The sequence below is a fragment of the Plecotus auritus genome (genome assembly GCF_963455305.1).
Source record: "Plecotus auritus genome assembly, chromosome: 8".
In the NCBI taxonomy this organism is placed as follows: domain Eukaryota; kingdom Metazoa; phylum Chordata; class Mammalia; order Chiroptera; family Vespertilionidae; genus Plecotus; species Plecotus auritus.
Window position 1 is genome coordinate 62,558,727 of NC_137782.1, and position 26,619 is coordinate 62,585,345.

At 46.8% G+C, this 26,619-nt stretch overlaps 1 protein-coding gene and 1 pseudogene across 2 annotated transcripts in view; both read right to left on the reverse strand.

Moving 5' to 3' along the window:
• Positions 1-11,260: 11,260 nt before the first annotated feature.
• LOC308256561 (small ribosomal subunit protein eS24-like) lies at positions 11,261-11,707 on the reverse strand (annotated as a pseudogene). Its single transcript has one exon. The product of its transcript is annotated as a small ribosomal subunit protein eS24-like (transcript).
• Positions 11,708-16,681: 4,974 nt separating this feature from the next.
• Positions 16,682-26,619, reverse strand: part of CHMP4B (charged multivesicular body protein 4B) — a 47,523-nt gene continuing 37,585 nt past the window's right edge. The window contains exons 2-5 of the mRNA XM_080683679.1: positions 22,610-22,787; positions 19,859-19,973; positions 18,772-18,898; positions 16,682-17,553 (exon numbers count right to left, since the gene is read on the reverse strand). Of these exons, the coding sequence (XP_080539805.1) occupies positions 17,486-17,553; positions 18,772-18,898; positions 19,859-19,973; positions 22,610-22,787 (488 nt within the window). The 3' untranslated portion in view covers positions 16,682-17,485. The remainder of the gene's footprint in view (positions 17,554-18,771; positions 18,899-19,858; positions 19,974-22,609; positions 22,788-26,619) is intronic.

Sequence of the window (26,619 nt, forward strand, 5' to 3'; positions counted from 1 at the left end):
AGAGCTGCTGAAACCCTCTGGCCTAATTAAAAAATCAAATCATAAAAAGAAAGAAAACTTTTTATTACCCTTTGCTACTGGTGGAAAATAGTTTCAGGCATACTAGTAGAAGAGCATTCAGCTGGCTACTTCCCAGGCGTCAAAAATTAACAGCCACTACATTTTATTCTGAGGAATTAATGGAAAATTTTACAGGGTAGCGTAAAATGTAGGGGACAACCTGAGGGACACAATTCTTCATTGGAGAACTCAGTCCCTTACTTGCAGCAAAGACACTGGTTTGGCCACCTGCTCTGTCCTGCAGCTGTAGGCTCATAGACCGAACGAGTTATAGGGAACATGGAAAGAAAGATATTGGGGGAATTGGATGCAGCCTTGGTGGGAAGGTTCTAAAGCCTCCACTGCACATAAACTCAAATCTTGTAGAGACTTATCAGCTTTATGGTCCTAAGCAAGTCACCCTTGGAGACTCAGTTTCCATTTTTTTTTCTTTTTAAATATTTTTATTGATTTCAGATAGGGAGAGGGAGAGAGATAGAAACCTCAATGATGAGAATCATTGATCAGCTGCCTCCTGCATGCCCCCTACTGGGGATCGAGCCCACAATCCGGGCATGTGCCCTTGACTAGAATCGAACCTGGGACCCTTCAGTCGGCAGGCCAACGCTCTATCCACTGAGCAAAACCAGCTAGGGCTCCATTTTCTTTTTTTAAAAAACTATTTTTTATTGATTTTAGAGAGAAGAGAGAAAGAGAGAGAAACATCCATCAATTGCCTCCTAATGACATAGGCCCAAGACCCTTTTCTTGTTTCCACAAAAGAGCTCACTCTATAAAACCAGTGAGCAGTGAATACTTTACAGAATCTCTGCAGGGGTGGGCGGGGAGGGTTTATATCACTCACTTCACAGTATATAACTGCAAATCCCCTTTGGAGTAAACACCAGATACTCTCTAGGGAGTGGGATGGAGGTAGCAGAGGGAGCACAGGCAGGATTTTTGGAAAGTAATTTAAGTTTATTTGGAAAAAAGCAGCACATAATTGATAACTATATTATATCTGTTATTGTTCTTCATTTGAAATGTCTCTCAATCCAAATTTTAAGCATTTAAATATATTTATTTTTAAAATAAATATTTATATTTCAATAACACTGACAATTTCTCAGAGGAGCAGTTAGCCTGGAGTAAATCACACTCTTCCTGGGGTTTTTGTCCAGTTCATGGCCTCAGTGTCCCCTCCTTGCTGACCACTCCTTCTCAAGTCCAGACCTTTCTTCAAACCACAAATGCTGTGGCCTCCTGGACATCTCCCCAGTGTCTCACCTCCCTCCCACTCAGGGGTCCCAACATGGACCAGAGCTGCTCCCCACCTCCCCACCCCCAATCCCAACTGTGTGAGCGAGGGTCCTGCATGCCATCCTGGCCTTCCTCCTAGTCCAATATCCAACACTAGTGATCTTACCTCTGAAACATCACTCAAATCTGCCCCCTGCTCTCCAGGTCTGCTACCCCACCCAGTCCAGGCCCTTGTCATTCCTCACCTCCTCCTCTAATCATTGCACAGCCAGAGTGAGCTTTCTAAACCCAGCATCCTATTCCTCCCACTGATTCATCCTTTCACCTCTGAGGACATCTACACGCCTCACCTGGCTTGAACACCTTCTAAAACCCAGCCTCTATGAGTGTCTACAGCCTAATCATTCACCATACCAAGCCTGAAGCTTTAGGCTCTGGTACAACCAAACCGCACAGGAGGCCTGCATGTCCCAGCTACTTCCTGCCACCACACCTTTGCCCATGTTGTGTCCTCTTCCTGGTGTGCCCTTTCCTCTCTCCATTTCTCTACCTTGTGTCCCCATCCCCAGCATTCACATCTACCACATTTCCAGACCTTCTGCACATCACCTCTGTCACTCCTTCTAGCCTGGTTCAACCAATCAGCAACTCAGTTTACAAACAAGGAATGAATACGTACTGTGTGCCAGGTACACAGTACTGAGTCAGACTGTGTCCTTGCCTTCAAAGAGTGCCCAGTCTAGTGGAAAAAAAACAACACACACACACAAAACAAAATAGTCATAAACACAGATGATTAAAACCCTGTTTTGATGCCGGGATGAAGGACCCATATGGGACTGGATTCCAGAAGAAAGCCTAACACAGCCAGAGAGACAAAGAAAGGGTTCCTGGGCGAGTCAAGCCTAAAAGAGGAGGAGGTATTCAGCCAGCAGAGAAGGGACAGCGCAACAGGCAGAGAGCACAGCATCCGCAAAGGCTAGGGTTGCACTTTCCAACAGGGGCCCAGCCCAGCCTCTAAAAATCTCCTTCCAGTGGCTTCTTTGACATAAATCTGGCCTAAGAGCATTTCCAATTCTTCAAAGCACTGCCCAGAGAACAGCTCTCAATGAGGATTAAGATTTAGTTGGTTGTAAAGTGAAAGTCAGGCTGGGGTTGGGCACAAGGCAGAGAGAAGGCATGATAAAGACACAGGCAGAAGACAGCCATCATCCAGCCCCAGGGACCCTGAGCCAGTAGCTCCTATCATCTCAATGTTCCCCCAACAAAGGCGCCTCCCACAAACACATAGTGAGTGCCCGCTGTCTATGAGCCCAGTGCCAGGTGCTAGGATACAAGCACGAACAAGACCACAAAAGCCTTGCTGTCAGCCAGAGACGAAACGTTCCAGACAGGGACAGGCCCGAGGAACTGATGCTGAGGTGGCAGGAAGCCTGAGGAGGGAGAGCCCAGAGAAGACCCCTGACCCAACCTGGCTGGTGGAGGGGGTGGGGGGAGCAAGAGAGGCAGGTAGAGACAGCTTCCAGGAGAAGAGGGTTGTAACGAGGAAAGAGTGTGAGGATGCTCCTTAGCCATGCCCTGTGCCCCTGGGTGGGAACAGGCCTGCAGTCCTCAGGGGGTTTCAACCCCTGTGGCTCTGCCCCTCCTACCCCTCAGCTCCTACCCCTGGTAGCCCACCCCAGACCTCTTGCTGCCCCTTGAGTTCTTGCCCCAGCAGACAGCTCTAGCGAGCCTCTTCCTCCCTTCAGGTCCACTTGACTACAGCCTCCTCCATGCAGCCTTCCCTGTCTACCCATATCTTGTCCAGCACAGAAAGGCCGGGAAACTGCCTAATCAGGCCCTGTAATGTGGCACAAGATGCCTGTCTGCCCTTCTAGTGGACCCCCATCTCTGCCAGTGCTCTCTTTGGAAAGCCTCTCCTCTCCCACAGGGAGGGGACAATAACCTGCACTCCTCCCCTAGGGTCAACAATTTACAATCCAATAGTTCTCTCTGTGCCTCTCGTTGCTTTTCTGCTTATGGAGATAGAACAAAAGGTTAAGGGTGGGGACAGAGAGCAGCTGGGATAACAGAATTTGCTGGACTGTCTTTTATAAGCCCTGAATGGTGTATCTGGCGCCAATTTTGACTGCGCTCTTTAAAAAAAAAAAAAAAAATTAGAATGTGGGATATTTGATGGCTTTGCCTATAGCTTTGGCCTCAGTTGCCACTGCTGGGGCAACAGGAAATTGTTCCATGCCTCATAGTGGTATGTATACAAAACTGTTCATTGCCCTATTATGTATAATTATGAAAAGCTGGAAACACCACAAATGCCTCACAGTAGGGGAGAGCTATAAACTCTGTAAGAACAGGAATAACATCTTTGTTATTTATTGTTATATCCCTAGTGCCTAATGTGGTTCCTAGCACATAGTAGGTACTCAGGAAACATTTGTGGAAGGAAGGAAGGAAGGAAGGAGGGAAGGAAGGAAGGAAGGAAGGAAGGAAGGAAGGAAGGAAGGAAGGAAGGGAGGGAGGGGGAAAAAGAAAGAATAAACTTTGAAAGGATCTGCCAGAACCTGAGAAAGCAAACCCTCTCCCCTTTAGCCGAGCTAAAGATGATGTACTTGCGGGGAGGGGGGAGGCTGTTATTGTTCATTTCTAAAGTTCCATCAAATTACTCCAAAATTCAATTCCCTCTTGAATGTTGTTTCTTTTTTCATTTTCATCATCTCCATCTTTTTAACACTGGCTGTTGAATTTCACGTTTGGAGCAGTTGATTGAATTGTGGCTCTGGGGACTTGCAACAGTCATTTTAGACACTTGGAGTTCCACTCACGCAGCCACCACGCCAGCCCTCCTTTAGCTCCAGAGAAACCATCTCTTATGAGAGCCGATTATATTTTTACAGCCAAGAATGCCTCACTCTAAAACACAGAATTCTCCATCACTAATATGTGTCCAATGAAAATATAAAATGCCTCGTTAATGGGAAAAGGCTGATTGGAAAAATCCACACGCAGATGAAGTTCCATAGCTGATGTCACATGAGGCCCAAGACTGGGAAAGGCTGGGAGCTCACCTATGCAGGGGCCAAAAACCATCCAATCCCTCAGGTTCCCGTAGGCTCCCACAGTCCTCCTGCACAGGGAGTGGCAGCCAAGGAGGCAGATGGAGGCAGGCATTCATGTCAATTAAGCACCTTCTGTGTGCGAGGCACTGACCTTGTGGAATCCTGAGAACAATTCTGTGAACTGAAACTCATTCTCACCCACTTGCAGAGGGGGCTTCCTGTGAGGGTCTCAAAAAATGAAGGAGTTAGCTGGGGAAAGAGGAGGGTCCTGGAAAGGAATTACATGAAGAAGGAACAGCATGTACATAGGCAAGAGGCAATCAGTAGAATAAAAGCAGTTTGGTATTGCTGAAGTTTAAGTGCTATCAAGGCGAGGGGAAGAACAAGGTTGTGGGAGTGGACAGGGGTCAAGAGTTTTGTGGACCTTGCTGGGTGAGGAAGGGACTACAGGCAAAACCCAGAAGCCTAGAGATGCCCAAGTGAGCTGTCAGTCATCTGGGCAAGAGATGATGGAGCCTGGAGCGATGTATCATGGTGATAAAGTCAACAGGACTGGGTGACTGAGTGGTTGCCCATGGAGGGTGAGGTGAGGAGTAGACTCAAGGATGACATCCAGATTCCATACTCCAGCACTGATGGTGGGGCTGCCTCTGCCTTGGGGACCCTTGGGAGGCACAGGTCAGGAGGGCAAAGATACTACATTGCACTGTGGACATGCTGGGCTCAGGTCAGGGCAAAGCTACTACATTGCACTGCGGACATGCTGGGCTCATGGTGCTCACAAGATGTAAGAACCAGATGAGAGGGTTTGGCTCAGGAGCAGGTCTGGGCTCAATTTAGAGGTACAGCTATTGGTTGTCAGCTTGGTGATAATCCCTAAAACCACAGAGCAGTGGGGTTCACCTAGGAAAGTGTGGGTGAGAGCCTGCAAATGAGCAGCCATGGGATTCATCTGTCCCATACACAAGTTTAGTTAGGCCTGCACAGCATTTTAAAAATATTAGAGCCAAATTTTAAAAATTAAGCACACTCACTTGAAAATATAAATCTCTGGCCCTAGCTGTTTGGCTCAGTGGATAGAGCGCTGGCCTGCAGACTGGATGGTGCCGGGTTCATTTCTGGTCAAGGGCACATACCTCATTGGCAGGCTCCTCCCCCGCCCAGGTCTTGGTCCCTGGTCGGGGCTCGTGCAGGAGGCAACCAATCGATGTTGGTTCACACCTCACGAAGCCCTGCCAGTTCCAATGTGTTTCTCTCACACTGATATTTCTCTCTGGCTTTCCCTCTCTCTTCCACTCTCTCTAAAAATCAATGGAAAAATATCCTCGGGTGAGGTTTAAAAATATAAATCTCTGGCTTCTCTTGGAAAATCAGAAGATCTGGCAACATGGGCTAGAAACTCCTGAGAACAACCATTGCTCGAAGTAACTAAGAAGTCATTTCTCCCTTAGACAGAGCATGTGCTTGCCCAATCACTACAGTCCCCATATCCCCCTATTGTCTTGCAGAATCATTACAGATGCCAAGACAATTTATTTGCCTTTAATATGCAAAACAAGGCAACACTGTCTTCTCTCATTCACAAGGGCTTGCTGGCAATGGTTAGAGAACTCTAGAAAAAGAAAAGAGGAACACATAGGAGAGAGAGATCAGACAGGGAGGGTGACATGGGAAGTTGTCAGGGAAGAGACTTTTAAGGAGGGTGTGATCAGCAACAGCTAATGCTAACAGGAAGTTGAGACACACAGGCATGAAGGGTTGGTGACATACAAGTACACATAAGGCCATACAGGAACATGTGTGCAGGTCCACCTACATTCATGTGTACATGTCTTTGCACACAGTGAGACGTGTGCACACACAAAGAATACAATAAAGGGTTGTGCACATGTGAGCATGTACATGAACACACACATGCAGGCAGGAGGACACATGCACTCAAGCACAAAGGTATCCGTGTCTGCACAGACATAGGCACACGTGTGTTCACAGAGCCGCCCAGATCTGTGCATACTCCCAGAAATACATGCTCACACCTAATGAAGCCTTGCCAGTTCCAAACCAGCAACTTGTAACTAAAGAAATATGATAAACAACTCCCCTCCAGATGGCTCCACATGCACACCCACTCCTCCCGCTGGGAGGGATGGCACATTCTATGCCAATAAATCCTCCTGTTTGAAAACATTTACCTTCTTAATTGGCCTGTTTATGGGTAAAATATGTTTCTGGGTAACACTCTGCCAGAAAGGGATTCTGAGATGCCCGCCCACCTCAGAGACAGGACCTGGGTGCCAGGGAGGTTCAGCTTGGCCCATTCACAGAGAAAAGACACAAAGGGGGAGCATCTCAGTACTGCCAGGGCAGCTTCCCCAGTGGCTTTTTCTTCCCTCCCCCTCCATTTCTTTCTTTGGGTCCACACTGCACACAGCACAGACCAATCCTCTGCTTCTCACTTTCATTTCTCTGGCAGCATGCCTGCAAGGTATGATGACTATGATAACCCCCGTGATGGGCTGAATGAAGGGTGGTCCCCACAAAAGATATGTCCACATCCAAATCCCTGGAACCTGTGAATGTGACCTTATTTGAAAATAAAATTAAATTAAGGGTCTTAAGATGATATCATCCTGGATGACCCAGGTGGGCCCCAAATCTAATGATAAGTGTCCTTATAGGAGACAGGAGAAGGTGATATGAAGGCAGAGCAGAGATTGGAGGCTCCAGGCCAAGGAATGCCAAGGCTTGCTAGTGAAGAAGGCAAGGAAGGATTCTCCCTCAGAGCCCTGCTGACATCTTGATTTTGGACTTCTGTCCTGATCTGGGAGAAGAGACTCCTTTATCTGAAGCCACTTCATTTGTGGTAAATTGTTGCAGCAGCCTCAGGAAGCTGATACACTCCCTCTTTCATGGGGGGAGTGACTGCACAGAGCTGGGACTCAGGCTCACATTTGCTCTTTACTCTGGCACCTCACAGGTTCGGAAGGAGATCCACAGTAGAGATGGAGAAGCTGAGGCCCAAAAAGGGGCAGGGTGTCATCTAGTGGCAAGGAAGGGACCCGAACCTAGGACGCTGACCCTCCTTGTGCTACACCCTGGCAGTTTCCTCACCAAGAGCAGAGTGGGCAAGATGCGCAGCACCGGACAGCCCTGAGGTGAGGTTCCCCCTCACGAACCAATTCTGGGATCCATGGAGGAAGGACAGAAAAGAGACCCCTCATGGGTGCTGTTTTCCTCTAATACAGGCCGCCGGGGGTAAATCAATAAGATCCCTCATAGCCGTTCTCTACCGGACGCTAGGACCACCACCTCTCCTTCCATACCTTCCATATGCCCCACCCCCACACAGGAAGGTGTGCACCTACCTCTATTCCCTCGCTGAGGTGGGAGAAGGAACATAACTGCCATAAAGAGCTCCTTGTGGTTAATTGGGCCCAAATCCATAACCAGAGCCCAGCAGCCATTGCTGACAGAGGCCTCTCACCGCACTCCGTCGCTTGCACGCACGCACGCACGCACTTTCACGGAGGCACGCATGCAGCCTCCTAGGAATAGCCCCAGGCTGAGCCACCAGCCTCTTTTACTGTGTTCCTGCTGTCTCAGCTGGCTCTTATAAGGGAGCGGTATGTTTTTCAACCAATGGGCTGAGACCTGCCCTGTCCAATCTGAACTGCACAGCTATATCGTCGTTTGCATATTAATTGACCAATCAGAGCAGCTCTATAATGACCAATCAGAACGTGTGATTCTCACCTATCAAGACTTACTTGGACCAATCAGACTGTGCAAATTTGGATTCCTCACATTCATAAAAAATGGACCAATCTAGCCAAAACCGGTTTGGCTCAGTGGGTAGAGCGGCGGCCTGCGGACTCAAGGGTCCCAGGTTTGATTCCGGTCAAGGGCATGTACCTTGGTTGCGGGCACATCCCCAGTAGGGGGCGTGCAAGAGGCAGCTGATCCATGTTTCTAACTCTCTATCCTTCCTCTCCCTTCCGCTCTGTAAAAAATCAATAAAATATATTTAAAAAAAAAAAAAAAAGGACCAATCTAGGAGCAGGGAGGGGACTTTCTCTACAAAAAGCTGTCTCCCCATTGTCTCAGAGGTGTACACTTTCAGTTTCCACCATAGCCGTTTCCCTGATTTGCAAACCGTTTAACTGAATAAAGCTGCTTCTTTTACTCACCCCAGATTGGGGACTCCTGTTGGCATTAGATTGGTGGCAGCAAACTTTTGTTGACACCAAACAGGAAGCCACATACCACACCACACAGCTGGATAGCTCCAGAGCAGGGATTCAAACTCAGATCCAGAGCGGGATTTCGAACTCAGATCTATCTGCTTCAAAGGCCACCTGGACATGCTGCCTCCCAGGTAAGAGCTGTGGTGCTTCCCAGGATCAGGAGATATTGCCAGGCCACCAGAAGCAAGTGAGGCCCTGGTTTCTCTTTCAACAAAGGTAAAATGACTTGTGTTTTTTCATTCATGATAAAAACTTATAGAAATAGTAGTGGTGATACAGATTTCAGTAAAAACATAAATGTATTATTCCATCTCCATGTAGTGAAAAGTATACTTGTACAATGTTTTGACTTGTATTTCGTGATATTAAAACAGTGAAGTAAAAAAAAATAACAAAAAACAAGAGGCAGCAGGGGAGTGACAACATCTGGCCTAGATATTAAAAGGTACCTCTGGCAGCTGAGTGGAGAATGGTTTGTAGGGGTCAGAGAGACAGTAGAGAAGCCAGTAAGGAGGCCTTGACAATGAGTGATGCTGGTAACCTGGACCACAGCCATGGCAACCATCATGGGTGTGAGACCTGTGCAACTGCACAGGGCCCTCACTCAGAAAGGGCCCATACTTGGTTTAATGCTCTGTTGTCACTGTCTTAGAATTCTTAATACTTTTTGAACAAGGAACCTGTATTTCATTTTGCACTGGCCCTGACAAATTCCAGAAGGTCCTGATCAAAGCAGAGAAAAGATCTTAAACACTCAAAGTCATAAACAGGCCTTTTGTCACTGGTCTGCTGGAGCCAGCTTCTACCGGCTCAGAGAGCCAATTGTTCAATTTTGAGGAATTGTGTTGTCATGTTGGTAGCTTGAAATTGGTCACCGTGAAAGTATTTACACCATAGAAATCAGCAAACATTACACGTCAGGATTTTTTTTTTAAAAAAGACATTTCTTTTTTAAAAAACATATTTTTGTTGATTTCAGAGAGGAAGGGAGAGGAAGAGAGAAAGAGAAACAATGATGAGAGAGAATCATTGATCAGCTGCCTCCTACAAACCTCCTTTCATCTCTAAAATCAATCAATCAATCAATCAAAAATAAAAAAATAAAAGCTCCTGTGGATTGATCCCTGAAGAGAAATCGAACCACAACCTTCTGGTTCATAGGTTGAGGCTCAACTATTGAGCTACATTTGCCAGGCTGAAAAAGACATTTCTTCATCAGGGTTTTCCCAGGGTGTGTTCAAGGCCCACCTTAGCAGTGTGCTAAAAATAGTAGTTTCTGGGCAACCCTCCCCAGTCCTGTTGGGTCACCCTGCAGAGTGTAGAGTGGGGCTCTGACTGATTCCTGAGCCCCCTGAGGCTGCAGGGCCAGGTCAGGAAGGCTGAGGTCCTACACAGTGGGTCCACAAGCTCCACTAGAAATAGGGGCAGAGGAATCCAGTTTTTGGAGTTGGAAAAGGAAATCTGTTTGAGGTGTGGGTGTGTGGCAGCTCATCAAGAGAGCAGAGGGGCAGCAGTTCCGGATACTGAAGTTCTTGGCCTGGGACCCACCCCTACTCTCCCACACGGAGGCCAAGCCCAAGGGGGAGGCGTATCCACAGTGCGGCCCTCCTTTGCTGGCAGGGACCTTTAACTGAGACCTTCTGAACCAGTGAGATGCACACAGTGTAATGGCCCCTTGTAGAGTGGGCGCACAGTAAATAACGACTATTACTAGTATTATTACGAATGTTGTTGTTATAATGACCTCTCCTCCTGGCTGTTGCCTCCTGGCTGGGTTGCCCACTTTCTCCTACACCCTTTCCTCTCGCACCCCGCCCCCCCTAAACCTCCCTACCCCTCCACCCCGCAAGCTGTGACAGCACCTGGGACCACCACATATCCATTCCCTACCACTGCTTCCTGTCGGGGACGCTGGCAGTCTAGCATCAGAGAACCCCAGCAAGGAGATAGGTGGAGATGGCGGGGAGACGGGGGTCGATTCTAAGTAGACACCCCCACCTCCACTCCACCTCCTCTCGCCCATCCCTCCAGGAGCGCAGACCACCGGGAAAAGCCACCCTCTCCCGGTTGTTGCGACGAAGCGCAGAGGGAGATGGCGCCACCTACAGACTTCTGGGAGCTCTGCGGCTTCGGCCCCTCAAACCAAGGAGGAGGAGGCGGAACGCATCCCCCCACCCCCACGCCCGCTCTAGAGGCCTGGGCCGGCTCCTGCACTGAACCAAATCCAGCATCACACTGTCTCCCGCTGCCCTGGGACCCCGAAGGAGCCTTTCCAAAACGTGTTCGGTGGAACCCAAACCCTGATCAAGAAGTTTGGAAAATGCCCCTTGGAGATTGTCCGGGGCCTATTTGCCCCCAAGGCCTGACTTGAATTAACCCTTCAGTTCCCTAACATGAACTCTGAGACCATGGGAAAGTTACTTTTTCTTGGCCTGTTACCTCATCTTCAGAAGCGGGGAGAGGGTACTGTACTGGAAGAGTATCTCAAAGCTCAGGTGGGAGTCTCAGACTTTAATGAGAACGAAAATCACCTGGTAGCATGTTTAAAATGCAATTTCCAGGGCCCAACCTCCCAACAAATTCTGATCCATACAGGAACCTGCAGGTTGAGTTAGTTTCTGAGAGATTTTTTTTTTTTAAGTTTATAATTTATTAATCCTCTCATGAAAAATCTGCACAACCGTCACAGATAGTCACCAAAGAATCTTTACTCCTTCTTTTGCCAGCACCAACATTGGCCTTAGCAGTCCCCCTGGCTTTCTTCATTCTGTTCTTGCGTTCCTTTCTCTGTTTTCTGGAGGTCTTCTTCTCAGATAGGCCATGTCTTGCAAGTCTGTGTTTGGGTTCATTTTTCTTTGCGTAATCCAAGGAATCATAAATCATGCCAAAGCCAGTGGTCTTGCCACCACCAAAGTGGGTTCTGAATTCAAACACAAAGATGACATCATGTGTGGTCTTCTACATTTTGGCTAGTTTTTCCCGAATTTTTGTCTTGGGTACTGTGGCCGTCCCAGGGTGAAGGACATCAATGACCATTTGCTTCCGCTGAAGTAGTCTGTTGGTCATGAACTTCCTGGTCCTAATGGTTACTGTGTCATTCATGATGAAGGTTTATCTTCTGAGAGATTCTGATGCAGATGTTCTGCCAACCCAGCATGAGAAACACCAAAGGAACCAGACTCAAGGAGGCTAGAAAAGCAGGCAAGGGGCTTGCCAAATCATACCGGCAGTGTGGAAGCTGTGACTCTATCCAGAGGACAGTAGAAGACACAGGAGCTTTTATATTTATTTATTTATTTATTTATTTATTTATATTCTTGATTGATTGAAAGGGGGTGGAGCGAGAGAGACATCAATTTCTGTTCCACTGATTTACTAGTATGCAGTCATTGGTTGATTCTTATATGTGCCTGGCAGGGGATAGAACCCACAATCTTGGCGTATCGGGACACTCTAACCAACTGAGCTACTGGGCCAGGGCATGGAGCTTTTATTTTGTTTTATATAATTTTTAAAATATGTTTATTTATTTCAGAGAAGGGAGAGGGAGAGTTAGAAACATCAATGATGACAGAGAATCATTGATTGGCTGCCTCCTGTACGCCCCACACTGGGGATCGAGCCCACAACCTGGGCATGTGCCCTGACCGGGAATCAAACCGTGACCTCCTGGTTCATAGCTCCACACTCAACCACTGAGCCACGCCGGTTGGGCAGAGGTAAATTCTTTAAATCCTTTGGAATATGAGAATACATTGGAATTTCTGATTACATTTATTGTTTATCCCAGCCTTTTATCCCACAAACCTCAAGGGATTGTGTATTATGTACACAATACATTGGTACAGTGGTATATATTTTTTGAGCACATAATATATTTGGCCTGGACAATCACTTTTAGAGCCCTGAGTTCAGACTACATTAAGGCCTTTCATACTGTGAGAAAGCTCAAGCCATATTGAAAGGCCACATGCTCCTGCTGACAGCCCAGGAGAGGCCCCAGCCTACTACCAGCATCAATGGTCCCACACACCATAGGACTGAAGAGGTCAGATGATTCCAGCTGCTGAAGTCATCACCAGCCTTCAAGTCTTTGCAGGTCTTCCCAGTTATCACAGAACAGAGATAAGTTGTTCCCACTGGCCTTTTACAAATTTTGGACCACAGAATCGATGAGCATAATGAAATAATTGCTTTTCACAACTGTGTTTCAGGATGGTTTATTATGAAGCAATAGGTAAGAGGAACTGTCATCATTATGTACCATAGTGTCTTCTTCCACACTTTCTGTGAAGGAACCAAGTATCCCCCACATAGCTGCCCATACTGAGAGGCAGAGAAGGAAACAGAGGTAGTGTCAGTGAGATGGTCTGGGGGAAAAGAGGTGAGGCCTCAGGGTGGGGAGAGCAAACCAGCCCCAGAAGGATCCCACCTTCAAAGCCCCTTGTGGAAGGAGCTAGGAGTCTTAACTTGCCGTATGGTTCTGACCCCACCACTCCATTCCAGATCCTGCTGCCTGTGGCCTTTTACTCTTAGCAGGAAGATTTCCAAGAGAGTTGGCCACCTCTTTGGACCCTAGTATTAGATCACATTTAGTTAGCACCTTCTAAAGGAGAAAGGGAAGAGTCTCTGTGAACCTGCCCCTCCCCACCACTGTGGCAAAAAGGTATTCCAGGGCTAGATTTTTGTGGTTCCACTGCTCACCAGCTCTGTGACCTTGGGCAAGTCACTTTATCTCCCTGAGCCTGAGTTTTCTCTGCGGTAAAATTGGGCAATGAGTAGTCCTGCCCTGAAAACAGTTCCTGTGTGGATTAAATAAAATGAAGCAGATATAAGTGCCCAGTCTTAGTAAATGCTCCCTTACAGTTTGCAGTTTGTCATTCTTTTGGGACTGTTGATATATATATATATATATATATATATATATATATATATATATATATATACACACACACACACACACACATATATGTATATGTACATGTACATGTATATATGTATATATAATCTATGTATATATAATCTATGTATATATATCTATTTTTTAAAATTGATTTCAGAGAGAAAGGGAAAGAGAGAGATAGAAACATCAGTGGGAAGGAATCATTGATTGGCTGCCTCCTGCACATGCTGCACTGGGTGTAGAGCCTGCAACCTGGGCATGTGCCCTGACTAGGAATCCAACTGTGACTTCCTGGTTCATAGGTCTGTCTATGCTCAACCACTGAGCCACAGCCAGCCTGGCTGGGACTGTTGCTCATGTTGAAAACCAAAAAGTCCAGACAAGTAATGTCACTGGGAGCAGAATATTTTTGTTTCAGCCCAAGTCACCCTGTGGGAATGTGGGCCCAGTATAGCCACAGCCTCATGGAAATCTAGCATGGGACTGGCGCAGAGTCTGGGCTGCAGGAAACTAAAGTTCTATGCTTCTATCCCAGCTCCATTGTCTCCGCTGAGTAAAGCCAGGATGCAGCTTAGCAGGAAGAAAGGAAGCTATTTATTTTTTCTTTTTAAATTGATTTCAGAGAGAGAAAGGGAAAGGGAGATAGAAACATCAATGATGAGACAGAATCACCAGTCAGCTTTTTCCTACACTCCCTCTACCAGGGATGAACCTGTAATCTGAGCAGGTGCCCTGACCAGGAATCGTCTGGTTCATGGGTTAACACTCAACCACTGAGCCACAACTGCCAGGCAGAAGGAAACTATTTCTGCAGGGTGGTACCCAGTGCACACAAGAGACCTAGATGGGGAAAACAGGGAAGTTGAGTTCCTATCTTAGCTCTGCCCATACTTGCTATAGGATTTGAAACACCTGGTACCTCAGTTTCCCCATCTATAATTCATTTCATAAATACTTACCAAAAGTATTGACTCTGTGTCATTGTCCAGCTCAGACCCACAAGGGTGCCCAGAGTGGTCCCCCAGGCATTTGCACATACTGTTAAAAACTATCCTCCCAGCCCTAACTAGTTTGGCTCAGTAGATAGAGCGTTGGCCTGCAGACTGAGAGGTCCCAGGTTCGATTCCGGTCAAGGGCATGGTTGCTGGCACATCCTTGGTTGCGGGCACATCCCCAGTAAGAGGTGTGCAGGAGGCCGCTGATTGTTGTTTCTCTCTCATTGATGTTTCTAGCTCTCTATCCCTCTCCCTTCCTCTCTGAGAAAATCAATAAAATATATTTAAAAAAACAAACAAAAAAAAAACTATCCTCCTGCCCTGCCCGGTGTGCTTAGTCGTTAGAGAGCCAACTCAGCACCAAAGGATTGCAGGTTCAATTCCCAGTCAAGGGCAAGCACCAGGGTTGCAGGTTGGATCCCCACCTTGGACGGGGCCCTGTGGGAGGCAACCAATCCATGTGTCTCTCTCACATTGATGTTTTTCTCTCTCTCCCTCTCCCTCCCTCCTTTCCACTCTCTCTAAAAATCAATGGGAAAAATATCCTCAGGTGAGGATTAACTAACAAACAAAAACAGCTATCCTTCTCTCTGTCTTTCCTGTCTTTCCCCTTGCTGAGTCCTTAGCACCTCTCAGTCTTGGATGAGATAGTGCTTCCTTCCCAAGCCCTCTGGGTTAGTCACCCTTTTCTCAGTGGATTATTCTACATTGATTACCCAGTGTGTGTTGGCAATGATGATGAAGGGGAAGATGACCATAGCCTAATTTTCCCACCAAACCATGAGCTTTGTTAGAGCTGGCACAAAGGTGTCCAAAATACAGTTGTTGAATAAATGGCCTTCAGGAGACAAGAAATTCATTTGCTTGATCTTTCTGTCACTTATTAGCAGTGGAATCCAAAGCTTCTCTAAGCTTTGGTTTTCCCATCTAGCAAATGAGGTCCATAATCCCTGTGTTTCCCATCTCTATCTCAGAACTTTCTAAACCCTGCTGGGTGACCTTTCAAGCTATCTGAGGCAGCATAGGGCATTAAATAGTGTGCCCAAATTAATGTATACTTGGAAATAAGGTCTTTGTAGATGTAATTAAGGTGAGGATCAAGGATGAGATCATATTACTTTAGGGTGGGCCCTAACAATGCCAAGTGTCCTTTTAAGAGACAGAAAAGGAAGTCCTCTAGTCCCCGTCACTCACACCTGGTTGAGAAGCCCCTGAAGCAGCTGATGAGAAGAGCTTAATGTCCACCTCGCACACCAATGATGCCGAAGGACCACCAACTGCAGGTAGAGGAGGTAAAAGCTGGCAGCAAGCATTGCTACTAGATTCTTCTTGAGGTGGAAAGAAAATTTCTGACAGTAGCCAGATGCAACCTACACATAAGTCAGGATATTTCAAGCCACTGTGGTCAAGTCCCAATTCTATGCGTGGCAGCCCTGGGAAAAGGAACAATAAGGAACAAGGCATGCGCAACTTCACAGATAGGACCCACCCGCTTTTTTCACAGGTGAGAAAAAGAGATCCAAGGTGGGGGCAAACTTGCCCCAGGGCACCCAGTGAGTGATGGTAGTGTTTAATTGTGAACTCTCAATTTTGCCAATTTGCATGCAGAATTAAAGATGAATATGCACAGATCCACTTTTATGAGGGAGAGGGTCCATAGCATTCACCAGATTCTCAAGGGAGTACAAGACTAAAGAAGAGTAGAGAGTGGAAGAGTCCAGGCCAAAGTCAATGGCAAGTCACCGCAGATCTGAGACTACAATTTGTGTCCTAGGTTCTCAATCACTGCCCTACACTTGTTCCTCACGGGAAAGGCCATTTTCTTCAATGCACCTGATTGAAGGGCCTAGTTAGTAGGATCACCATGGTTTTCAATGGGTGAAGGCTGTTGTCCTGCTGGCATTGCCTATGGACACTGATAGAGAAGAACTAGGGAAGACTCTAGACTACAAAGAAGCAACTCACTCCTAAACTGTTCCCAGAAGGCCCCCATGCAAGGTGAAGGCCACAGATGCATGGCTTTCAGAGCCTAAACACATTTCTAATAAGATACACTCTGCTCTTTGGTTCAAATTGTTGAATTAGGTCATGCTCAAGTCTTCCACAGGCTCCACTGGACCATGCTGGCCTGGAAAGGGTCAACTCCCAAAGCAAATGAGAGATTGATTGAACACAATGGCAAAGTATGAAAATTAATTGAGATATTTAATAGACAGTGCAAACCATAATTTCATCTGAATATAAATGTATGCACATGTTTCCAATGAGTTATCTATCAGTTATCACAAACAGCAACAAGGACCTTAGAGCTATGTTAGAAAAACATATAGCTGGAATTTAACTCTAACAATCTTACTTGTTCTCAAGAGAACACCATCCATTTCAAATCAGTGTCACAAATGTCAAAAGACCAGGGAAGTGGAAGTGAGGAGTGGGCTAGAATAGGAAACACGGGGGCCAGTACACAGGTGATGGACAGAAATACAGCTCTTGAGGAAACCAAAATCAGATGCATTATTACAGCTAAGGACAAGGAAAAGCCTATGGCTTTTAAAAAACGACTTTTCTGCCAGTACCATACAAGTCTTACAAAGAGATGTACAAGTCAACTGACTTAAAAGGACAGAGGCTACATTTTCAGATCATTTCAACTGCAAATGGTCGACCCTTTCCATTGAGGTTCAGCAGTGGAGTTAGCGTAGTCCAGAAGCTCAATGTTGGATTTGCAAATACAGTTTATTTTACAGAAATTCAACATTATAAACAGCAGGCACCTCCCATCCCACCCACCCACCCTTAACCCCGCCCACCCCGCTGGGTACAGACCATGCTATGCAGAGTGAGCAGTGATGCAGCCCTACTGCTTTGGAGGGAGATTCGAGAGCGATGGAACCTGCCTGCACCACGTCCTGCCTGCCCTGCACACACAAACGCCTGCCCATTTGCAGGTCACCAGAGTCTGTCTGGGCCCAGCTTGCAATGGACCAGTTAATTAAAGGTTCCAGCCCAGTTCTCCAATTCCTTCATGTCGTCGTCTTCCTCTTCCTTCTTCTTGGCTGTGTGACAAGAGAAAAGGCAAATTAGAAGGGCTAGTTGTAGTCCTCCCAACTCATTCTGGCTGGGTGCCAGGACTGTGCCACATGGTGTCTGCAAAAACAGCCCTGCCCTTGCAGCCACCTCATCTCCAGGCTATCAGCAGACTACCTCTCTGTGCCTAAAAGCTGCAACGTAAAACTCCAGATAACCAGGCACACTTTCCCCAGCACCTCCCTTCTATCAGCATCAGGGCCAGACAAAACAAGGATTCTACACTAGGAGTCAAGATTCAGGGGAGGCCTCAGTTCCAGAGCATCCAAGGTCAGGAAGAGAAGGAAAAATACCAGAAGAGATCAAATCCTTGCCACCTCCCTTTCCCCTCAAGTGTCTTGAATCACCTCTCCACACCTGTAGGCAACTTGCTGGACATTTGGACTCCTCTGCCCCTATTCCAGCCCTACCTGAACAGCTGACTCAACTCGAAGGGCCATCTCCTCCTTGAAACGGGGAGAATGAGGTGACTACAGTCTGATCACCCTCTGCTCCCCGGGTACTCTCTATGCCAAATCAAACTGCTTCACCTTTTCTAGTTCTGTGTGGAATACTTCCACCCAAGGGTAAAATAATGGGGGAGGGAAGGGGAAGGAGGAGCAGGCAGGAGGAAATGAAAGTTTTATAAAACCAGGACTTTAAAAAAGCCAAGCTATTTCCTTCCCACAGTGACGGCCTCCGAGGCTCCAGGCTTTTACAGGTGCATTGAGCTCAGGATTCTAAACAGGGAGCAAGAGCTGTCCTGGGATTAAACTCTCACACCTTCTCCCAGGCCTTATTTGGTGACACAGGGAAAATCATTCTGGGTTCTCAGCTGGGGGTGATACCCTCCCACATCCCAAAGGGGACATCTGGCAATATCTGGAGATATTTTTGGTTGTCACAATTTAGGAAGGGATGCTACTGGCATCTAGTGGATAGAAGAGGCCAGGGATGCTGTTCAACATGCACAGTGTGCAGGACAGACCTCCCACCCAGCCCCAGCCCTAAGGACAATCTGGCTATGTCAACAATGCCACGAATAAGAAACCCTGTTCTAGAGAGAAACTAGGATAGGGCAGTTGTCTCGGGGCCATCACAACAGATCCCACCTGGTTCTCAACTCCGGGCAACTCTAGACCCAAACTGAAACCTAATGATCACGTGGCATCATGGGTGTGTTGGGACTCTGGATAAGAAGTACTCACTGGGTTTTGATGGTATAGCTATAGAGGGAACATTTGGTAGAGGAACTGTTTCAGGTCCACTGATTTCCAGCAAATTCTTGTCTAGTTCCTCCTGTTCTAGTTCTTCTAATTCTGCCATGAGTTCATCCTGGTAAAAAGAAACACAAGAATGAGAGAGATACCCTGGGGAATCCCAGCCTCCACAGCAGTACCTTTTGCCTGATGGCTGAGGGGACACACACCCCTTCTGAGAAGGTCAGAGAAGAGATGAACTCCAGGTCCACACTCTGTGACTCAATTACCTGAATTCGCTTCTATTGGTAAACATAATACACAATCGAGCAATATTGATGTCTATGTCTGTGTCTGCACCAGGCTATGCGCATCTTGAGAAAATGGATTGTATCTTTTCATCCTATTTCTTTATTTCAGAACTGGGCACACTAAGTGAATGTGCAGGAATGTTTGCTGAATTGAAATAAACTTGCCTAGTCCATCAAACTCCAAATGGAAAACATGAAAACCCTGGTACTGGCAACCAAGGGTAGGAGCCACAGGCTGTTTAATCAGCTACACCATGGGAATCAGGTAGCACAAAGAATCAGGTTCAATGGAGAGGGCCTGATGACCCTCAGTGGACTCAAATCTAAGGCAGAATGAAGTACCTTCAACAGGGTCTATTACTGTATTTCAAAAATCGATTTCTTCTTTGGTAACCCAATCATTGTTTAAAAATCTAAGAGACTCAGAGTCCTACTTGCTATAGCAGAAACTGGTAGGTGGCCAAGTTCCAGACCGATTCCCTCAGGACTCAGTTGTGCAGGTAACTACTTGTTGAAACCAATTATTGACCTAAAGCCTATTGTGGGGTCCCAACAAAGGTTCCTTTTCTTCACCTAACCTTCTACCCCAAACAGTGAAAGCGTTCTTCAAATTCGAGAATTAGGGAGGGTTAATACCATACCCCGTTTGTGCAAGTCTCTGGAGGGATAAGAACTGGTGATTTCGAAACCACATTCTGCCTGCGAGAGAGCCTTCCTTCACTAGCACATCAAAGGGCAGCCGGTGTCATTTGTAAAGCTTGTGTGATCTGCATGAAAACACTCACCTCATCAAACTCTTCTCCAAACCCTACAGGTTTTGAAATCGCTGTTGAAATCTCCTCTGCAAGTTCTTGCTGGTCAGCAATGTCCTGCATTAACTCATCAACTTTATCGATGTCCCTTTAAATGAAATGGACAGATGTCATATTAACCATCTGTGAAGAAAGAGTCTGTGAGGCAGGAATAGAAACTCTGCTCCACCCATCTGCTTCCCAACTCCACCCTACAATAACTCTCTGCAAGGAATTACTTTTTGTCTTTATTCTCTTCCGCTAGCCCTTTAAAATAGAGAACCACAGAATCAAGAGGATGAAAGTGTCCTTAGATATCAACTTAATCCAACACCCTAAGGAAATAAGGTTTAGCAAAGCTAGAGGCTATAGTCATTGTCTCTCATGCAAACTAGTAAACATGTCAGATGAGACCACAGGACTTTAACTGCTGGGCCAATAGCTCTTCTTCAAGCTCAAGGGAAATTCTTGAACAGGGTCTATTACCGGGGAATGTGCTCTTTGTGTTATAGTGGAAGCAACAAATCATAAAGTCACAAATCAAAATGAGCTACACCACTTGACAGGTCCTTCCCATCTACTCAAATACATGTGTGGTCCTCTACTAGACTCCAAAGAAAAGGCAAACATGCAGAATTATTTTCTATACTAGAGGCCTGGTGCACAAAATTCATGCATGGGGGGGGGGGTGTCCCTCAGCCCAGCCTGCACCCTCTCCAATCTGGGACCCCTTAACGGGTGGTTGGACATCCCTCTTACAATCCAGGACTGCTGGCTCCCAACTGCTCGCCTGCCTCTGCCTGATTGCCCCTAACCGCTTCTGCCTGCCAGCCTGATCACCCCCTAACCACTCCCCTGCCAGCCTGATCGATGCCTAACTGCTCCCCGGCCGGCCCAATTGCCCCTAACTGCCCTCCCCTGCAGGCCTGGTCACCCCTAACTGCCCTCCCCTGTCGGCCTGGTCATCCCTAACTGCCCTCCCCTGCCAGTCTGGTCACCCCTAACTGTCCTCCCCTGCAGGCCTGGTTGCCTCCAACTGCCCTCCCCTGCAGGCCTGCCCCCCCACAACTTCCCTCCCCTGCAGGCCTGGTCCCCCCACAACTGCCCTCCCCTGCTAGTCTGGTCTCCCCCAACTGCTCTACTGTGCTGGCCTGGTCACCCCTAACTGCCCACAACTGCCCTCCCCTGCAGGCCATCTTGTGGTGGCCATCTTGTGTTCACATGGGGGCATCCATCTTTGACCACATGGGGGCGGCCATCTTGTGTCTTGGAGTGACAGTCAATTTGCATATTACTCTTTATTAGATAGGACACTGTCAATCTCAATCATATAAACATATAATTAACATAGTATATATACATATACTTCAAAGTATACACAGTATTTACTGAGCTGTGCTCTGTACTAGCCATCCTGGAGAACACAGAAATGAAGCAGACATGGACCACACTCAGGAAGCTCAGTCCAATGAACACCCACCCCGAGATAACACCTCACTTATTTGAAGGGTACTTTTCCTGCAGCCCCACATTTCTAGAGCAAAGACCAGCAAACTTTTCCTGTAATGGGCCAAATAGTAAATTTTAGAATTTGTGGGCCATTTGATCTCTGTGGCAAATACTCAACCCTGCATAGCACAAAAAAACAGCCACAGACAATATGTAAATTAATGGGCACAACTGTGTTGCAATAAAGCTTTATTTACAAAAATAGGTAACAGGCCCATAGGCTACATTTTGCCAATCCCTATTCTATATCATGGCTGAGTACTCAAAAGGAAGCAAAATGGGGCTCTAAGCACCCCCAAATATATGCTACCAAGTTCAAGCACTAAAACAACTGCAACAATTTTGTTCATGGGAGAGGCCGTTTGAAACCTAGTGTTACCCTTGTTACGATTGTAACAAGTTTGATTATCTAGTTTCTTAGGCCAAAGTATATGAGGAGTAGCCACCTAAAGAAGGGGCTGCTAAATCAAGAACACTATCAATATGAGAGCCAAAGCCTGAAAGCAAGGGGGAGGCAGAAACTTCCATCAAATGCATTCATAAGGCCCTAACTGGTTTTGCTCAGTGGATAGAGCACCAGACTGTGGACTGAAGGGTCCCGGGTTTGATTCCAGTCCAGGGCACATGCCTGGGTTGCAGGCTCAAGTCCCAGTAGGGGGCGTGCAGGAGGCAGCCGATCAATGATTCTCTCTCATCATTGATGTTTCTATCTCTCCCTCTCCATTCCTCTCTGAAATCAATAAAAATATTTTTTAAAAAGAAAAAGCATTCATAAGAATAGAGAGATCCAATGCCCTTGGGTGTACACTTTTCAGGGCCCCTGGTAGCAGCAGGAAAAATCACAAATATTGGTTCTAATACTAGTTCTATTCAAGCTCATACATAACCCAGGGCAAAGCACCTCCCCTCTCTGGGACATGACTTCCCCACCTTGATAATCAGAGGCCTGGGTGAGAAGACCTTCTAAGAACCTTTCCAGCTTGAAACTCTGATCATCACAATAACTCTGAATTACTCAGAAAATACTGCTTCACTCCATGAGATCTGCTTCTAAAGGCAGCAAGGTACATAATTCATTTTAGCAGGAGTTTCAAAAAGAATGCAAATTAAAACAAACTCAGGTGCTTGAATGGATAAATCAAGGGGACTGCCAAGGCCATGGCCCGAGCTCCAGGCATTCCAGGGCCAGCAATGCCCTGCCACAGGAGTGCCCCCCACCAGCCAGTGGCCACATACATGTTGTCGTGGGCAGCTTTCATAGCCTTGGCAGCATAGCCCATGTTCTTGAGCACCTCGGTGTTGGTGTTGGCATTTTCCAGGGCCTCTCGCTGGAACTCGATGGTTGATAGTGTGCCGTCAATCTGTGCCAGCTGCTTTTCATACCTCTTCTTGCGCTTCAGTGCCTGGAGGGCTGCTGCATGGGGAAAAAACACGAATTTCAGAGAGTCTAGACATGAGGTAATATTCTGGAATTCACCTGAGTCTTCTCTAATTTTTTTTTAAATATTTTTTAAAATTGATTTCAGAGAAGAAGGGAGAGGGAGAGAGAGATAGAAACATCAATGATGAGAGAGAATCACTGATTGGATGCCTCCTGCACTCCCCCTACTGGGGATTAAACCCACAACCCGGGCATGTGCCCTTGACTGGACTCAAACCTGGGACCCTTCAATCTGCAGGCCGACGCTCTATCCACTGAACCATACCGGCTAGGGCTTCTAATTTTTTTTTTTTAAGTATGTTTTTATTGATTTTAGAGAGAGAGAAAAGGAAATGCTGATCAGCTCCCTTCTACACGCCCACTATTGGGAATTGAGCCCGCTACCAGGGCTTGTGCCCTGACTAGGAACTAAACCAATGACCTCAACTCAACCAACTGAGCCACAATGGCCAGGACTCTTCTCTCTAATTTTAATGGATGTACCTCAGTTGTTGCTTCCACTATAACACAAAGAACACATTCAGTTTTCTGAGAAACTATACAAAATTCACGTGCAACCAAGCAAACAAGCCATAGTTCACATTCTCTGATAGCACCCCCCCCCACACACACACACATCAAATCATAAAGAGGCATTCAGAGAAAGAATATGCTTTGAGGTCAAACTATGTTAGGTTCAAAACCCAGTTCACAGACTTAGGTGAGCTATTTAGCTTCCCCAATAGGTTCAATATGAGGAGTAAATGAGAGAACATAGCATAACATTAAACAGTGGACACCAAAAAAAAAAAAACTCCAACAGCTCTAATAATGATAAGGCAATTTTAAGGTATCATTTTATGTCAACTAAATTACAAAAACAGTAAATAATGACTATACCTAGTGATGGATCAATTAGGGTTAAAATGCTATCTCACTGTACATAGCAGACAACTGTAACTTGTTATAATGCTTCTGAAAAGGAACATGGCAATACACAGCACCAGCCATAATGACATTCCTGTCCTCTGACTCAGTAACTTTCTTCTGAAAATGTATTCAACAAAAGCAGAAAGCCCCATGACTGAAGATGGTTACTATAGCATTCTCTATCATAGAGAAACCAACAGAATAAAGACAGAACTCCCTGCCAGGGACAAATCTAGAGTGTGACCATTTAGTCAAGTCAATGTCATCACCTATCTTGGTTTCTGGCATGTTAAGGCTATAAAGATAATCTTGTTTTAAGTCAGAGTCATGATAGGCAATTTAATCATGGTGAAATTTGTGGCTGAGCAGAGGCCTAAACCACATTTCCATACTCAAAACCCAGGCTTTCTCCCTTACTGTCCCAATTCCCGCTTCACACTGAAAATGGTCTTTAGCACACATCTTAGATGGGCATCAAAGCCAGAAAGGAAACTCAGCACAGACTCAAGAAGAATGAATGCGCTGGGTTGGGAATGCTGTCCGCCCCTGCCTTGGCCTGGACAGCACTAGCCATACATATACACCCAAGCATGCATGCTCCTCATGCCTACGGGCTTCAGACTAGAGTCATCTCCTGTAGGCAACAGTCAATCATTTCCTCCATATGTCACATGAATAGGTTCCATGCTCTTTCCACTCACACTCCCTGTTAGCCTAGGATTGTGTCCTAAAAACTAGTTGCCAGCCCTAGCCGGTTTGGCTCAGTGGATAGAGCGTCAGCCTGAGGACCGAAGGTCCCAGGTTTGATTCTGGTCAAGGGTACATGCCTGGGTTGCGGGCTCAGTCCAACGTGAAGGAGGCAGCCAATCAATGATTCCCTCTCATCACTGATGTTTCTATCTCTCTCTTCCTCTCCCTTCCTCTCCGAAATCAATAAAGATATATATATATTTTTAAAAACAGTTGCCAAGGGAAAACAAGCTTGGTCTGCAGTCCATGGTTCCTGCAAAAGCAGCAAATAAAACCACCAGGAAAACTATTCCAGTCAAAGGACAAAGCAGGCTAAACAGAAATTGTAAAAAATCTGAAGAACAATAAAATGTGCCTCTTTAGGACTTCTGGTCAAGATGGTGGCATAGGTAAATGCGGCACTCGCATCTTTCCACAACCACATAAAAATTACAACTAAACCACAGAACTGGCATTTAAAACCACCTGAAATCTGGCTGAACAAAAGTCCTACAACTAGAGAATTAAAAAAGAAGCCACATTGAGACTGGTAGGAAGGGCAGAGGCGCGGAATGGGATAGTCCAATACCCACGTGTGATGGGTTGTTTTTTTTTTTAGCAGCAGGGATATTTTGGCTTCGGAGGTCTACATGAGGAGCAAGGGGTCCCAGTTCCACACCAGATCCCTCAGACAAGTGTTCCATTGCTGGGAGAAGAAGTCCCTATAACTTCGGGCTATAAAAACCAGAGGCTGCTGGCCCTAGCTGGTTTGGCTCAGTGGCTAGAGCGTTGGCCTGCAGACTGAATGGTCCCAGGTTAGATTCTGGTCAGGGGCACATGCTTGGGTTGTGGGCTTGATCCCCAGTGGGGAACATGCAGGAGGCAGCTAATCAATGATCTCTCTCATCATTGATGTTTCCATCTCTCTCTCCCTCTCCCTTCCTCTCTGAAATCAATAAAAATATTTAAAACAAAAAACAAAAACAAAACAGAGGCTGCTGGAGCCACAGGTGTTCCCCTTATACGGCCAGCACATGGATTTAACTTGGACTCACTCCCTCTGAGCTCTAGCGTTGGGGCACCAGCTTGAAAGGATCTGGGGACATACAGGGAAGAACTAAATGGTCTGGCATCAGAGTAAGAACTGGAGGTTGGGGGTCAGCTTTCTCCCAGACCAAAGTGCTGATAGAGGATATAGTTCTTATGCTGAGACCTCCCCTGCCACAAAGCCGAATGGCAGGCGCCATATCGGAGTTTCCATCAACCTGGCTCATACTGTTCGCCTGGCCCTGGTGACTCCCTCTAACCCAATTTGCAGCCCCACCCAAGCTGTTTGCAGTGGTCTTTCCTGTCCTGGTTGAAGCTTCAGACTTTTCTAAAATATCTCAAACAAGTAGCAGCTGGCCTCAGCATGCCCCATAACTCTCTCTCTCTTTTTCCCCCTTTGATTTTTAGGAAGTGTGAAAGTGAGAAGGAAAGACAGAGAGAAACATCCATGTGAGAGAAACACATCGACTGGTTGCCTCCTGCATGAGCCTGGACCAGGACCCAGGCCAGGGAGGAGCCTGCAACCAAGATATGTGCCCTTGACCAGAATCGAACCCAGGACCCTTGGGTCCATAGGCCAACACTCTACCCACTGAGCCAAACCGGCTAGGGCCATACCTCTTAATAAGAGGCCCCAGGCCAGGCATTAGTAGCAGCCTGCCTTGCTTCACAGCTTGACTTCTCCTGGTCACGTCCAAGTCAAACACAAGTAGCAACCATCTGCAGATCGCTCTGTAGCTCATGCTGGGTGGCCCCAGGCAGGACACAGGCAGTTGTTGACTTTGCACCTCCCAGGAGGCCCCAGAGCCAGTGCACCCAGTAGTCAGTTTCAGACCACACCAGATTACAACCCTACCACATCCATGAGCAACACACTCAAGGGGCAGACTCAGTGAGCACCAAAGCCCCACTGAAGCAAGTCCTGTCCCATAGGGGCATCTCCTATGCAGCAGCTGTTCCACTGTAATGACAGCGGGTCCACACAGCCAATTGGCCTGGGGGTCAGTCCCTCCCAGTGACACCAACAGCAAGCAAAGCTCAACTACAATAGGACAGTGCACACAACCCACATAGGGGCATACCTAGAGTGCCCAGATCAGGTGAGTGGGAGGCTTAGCAA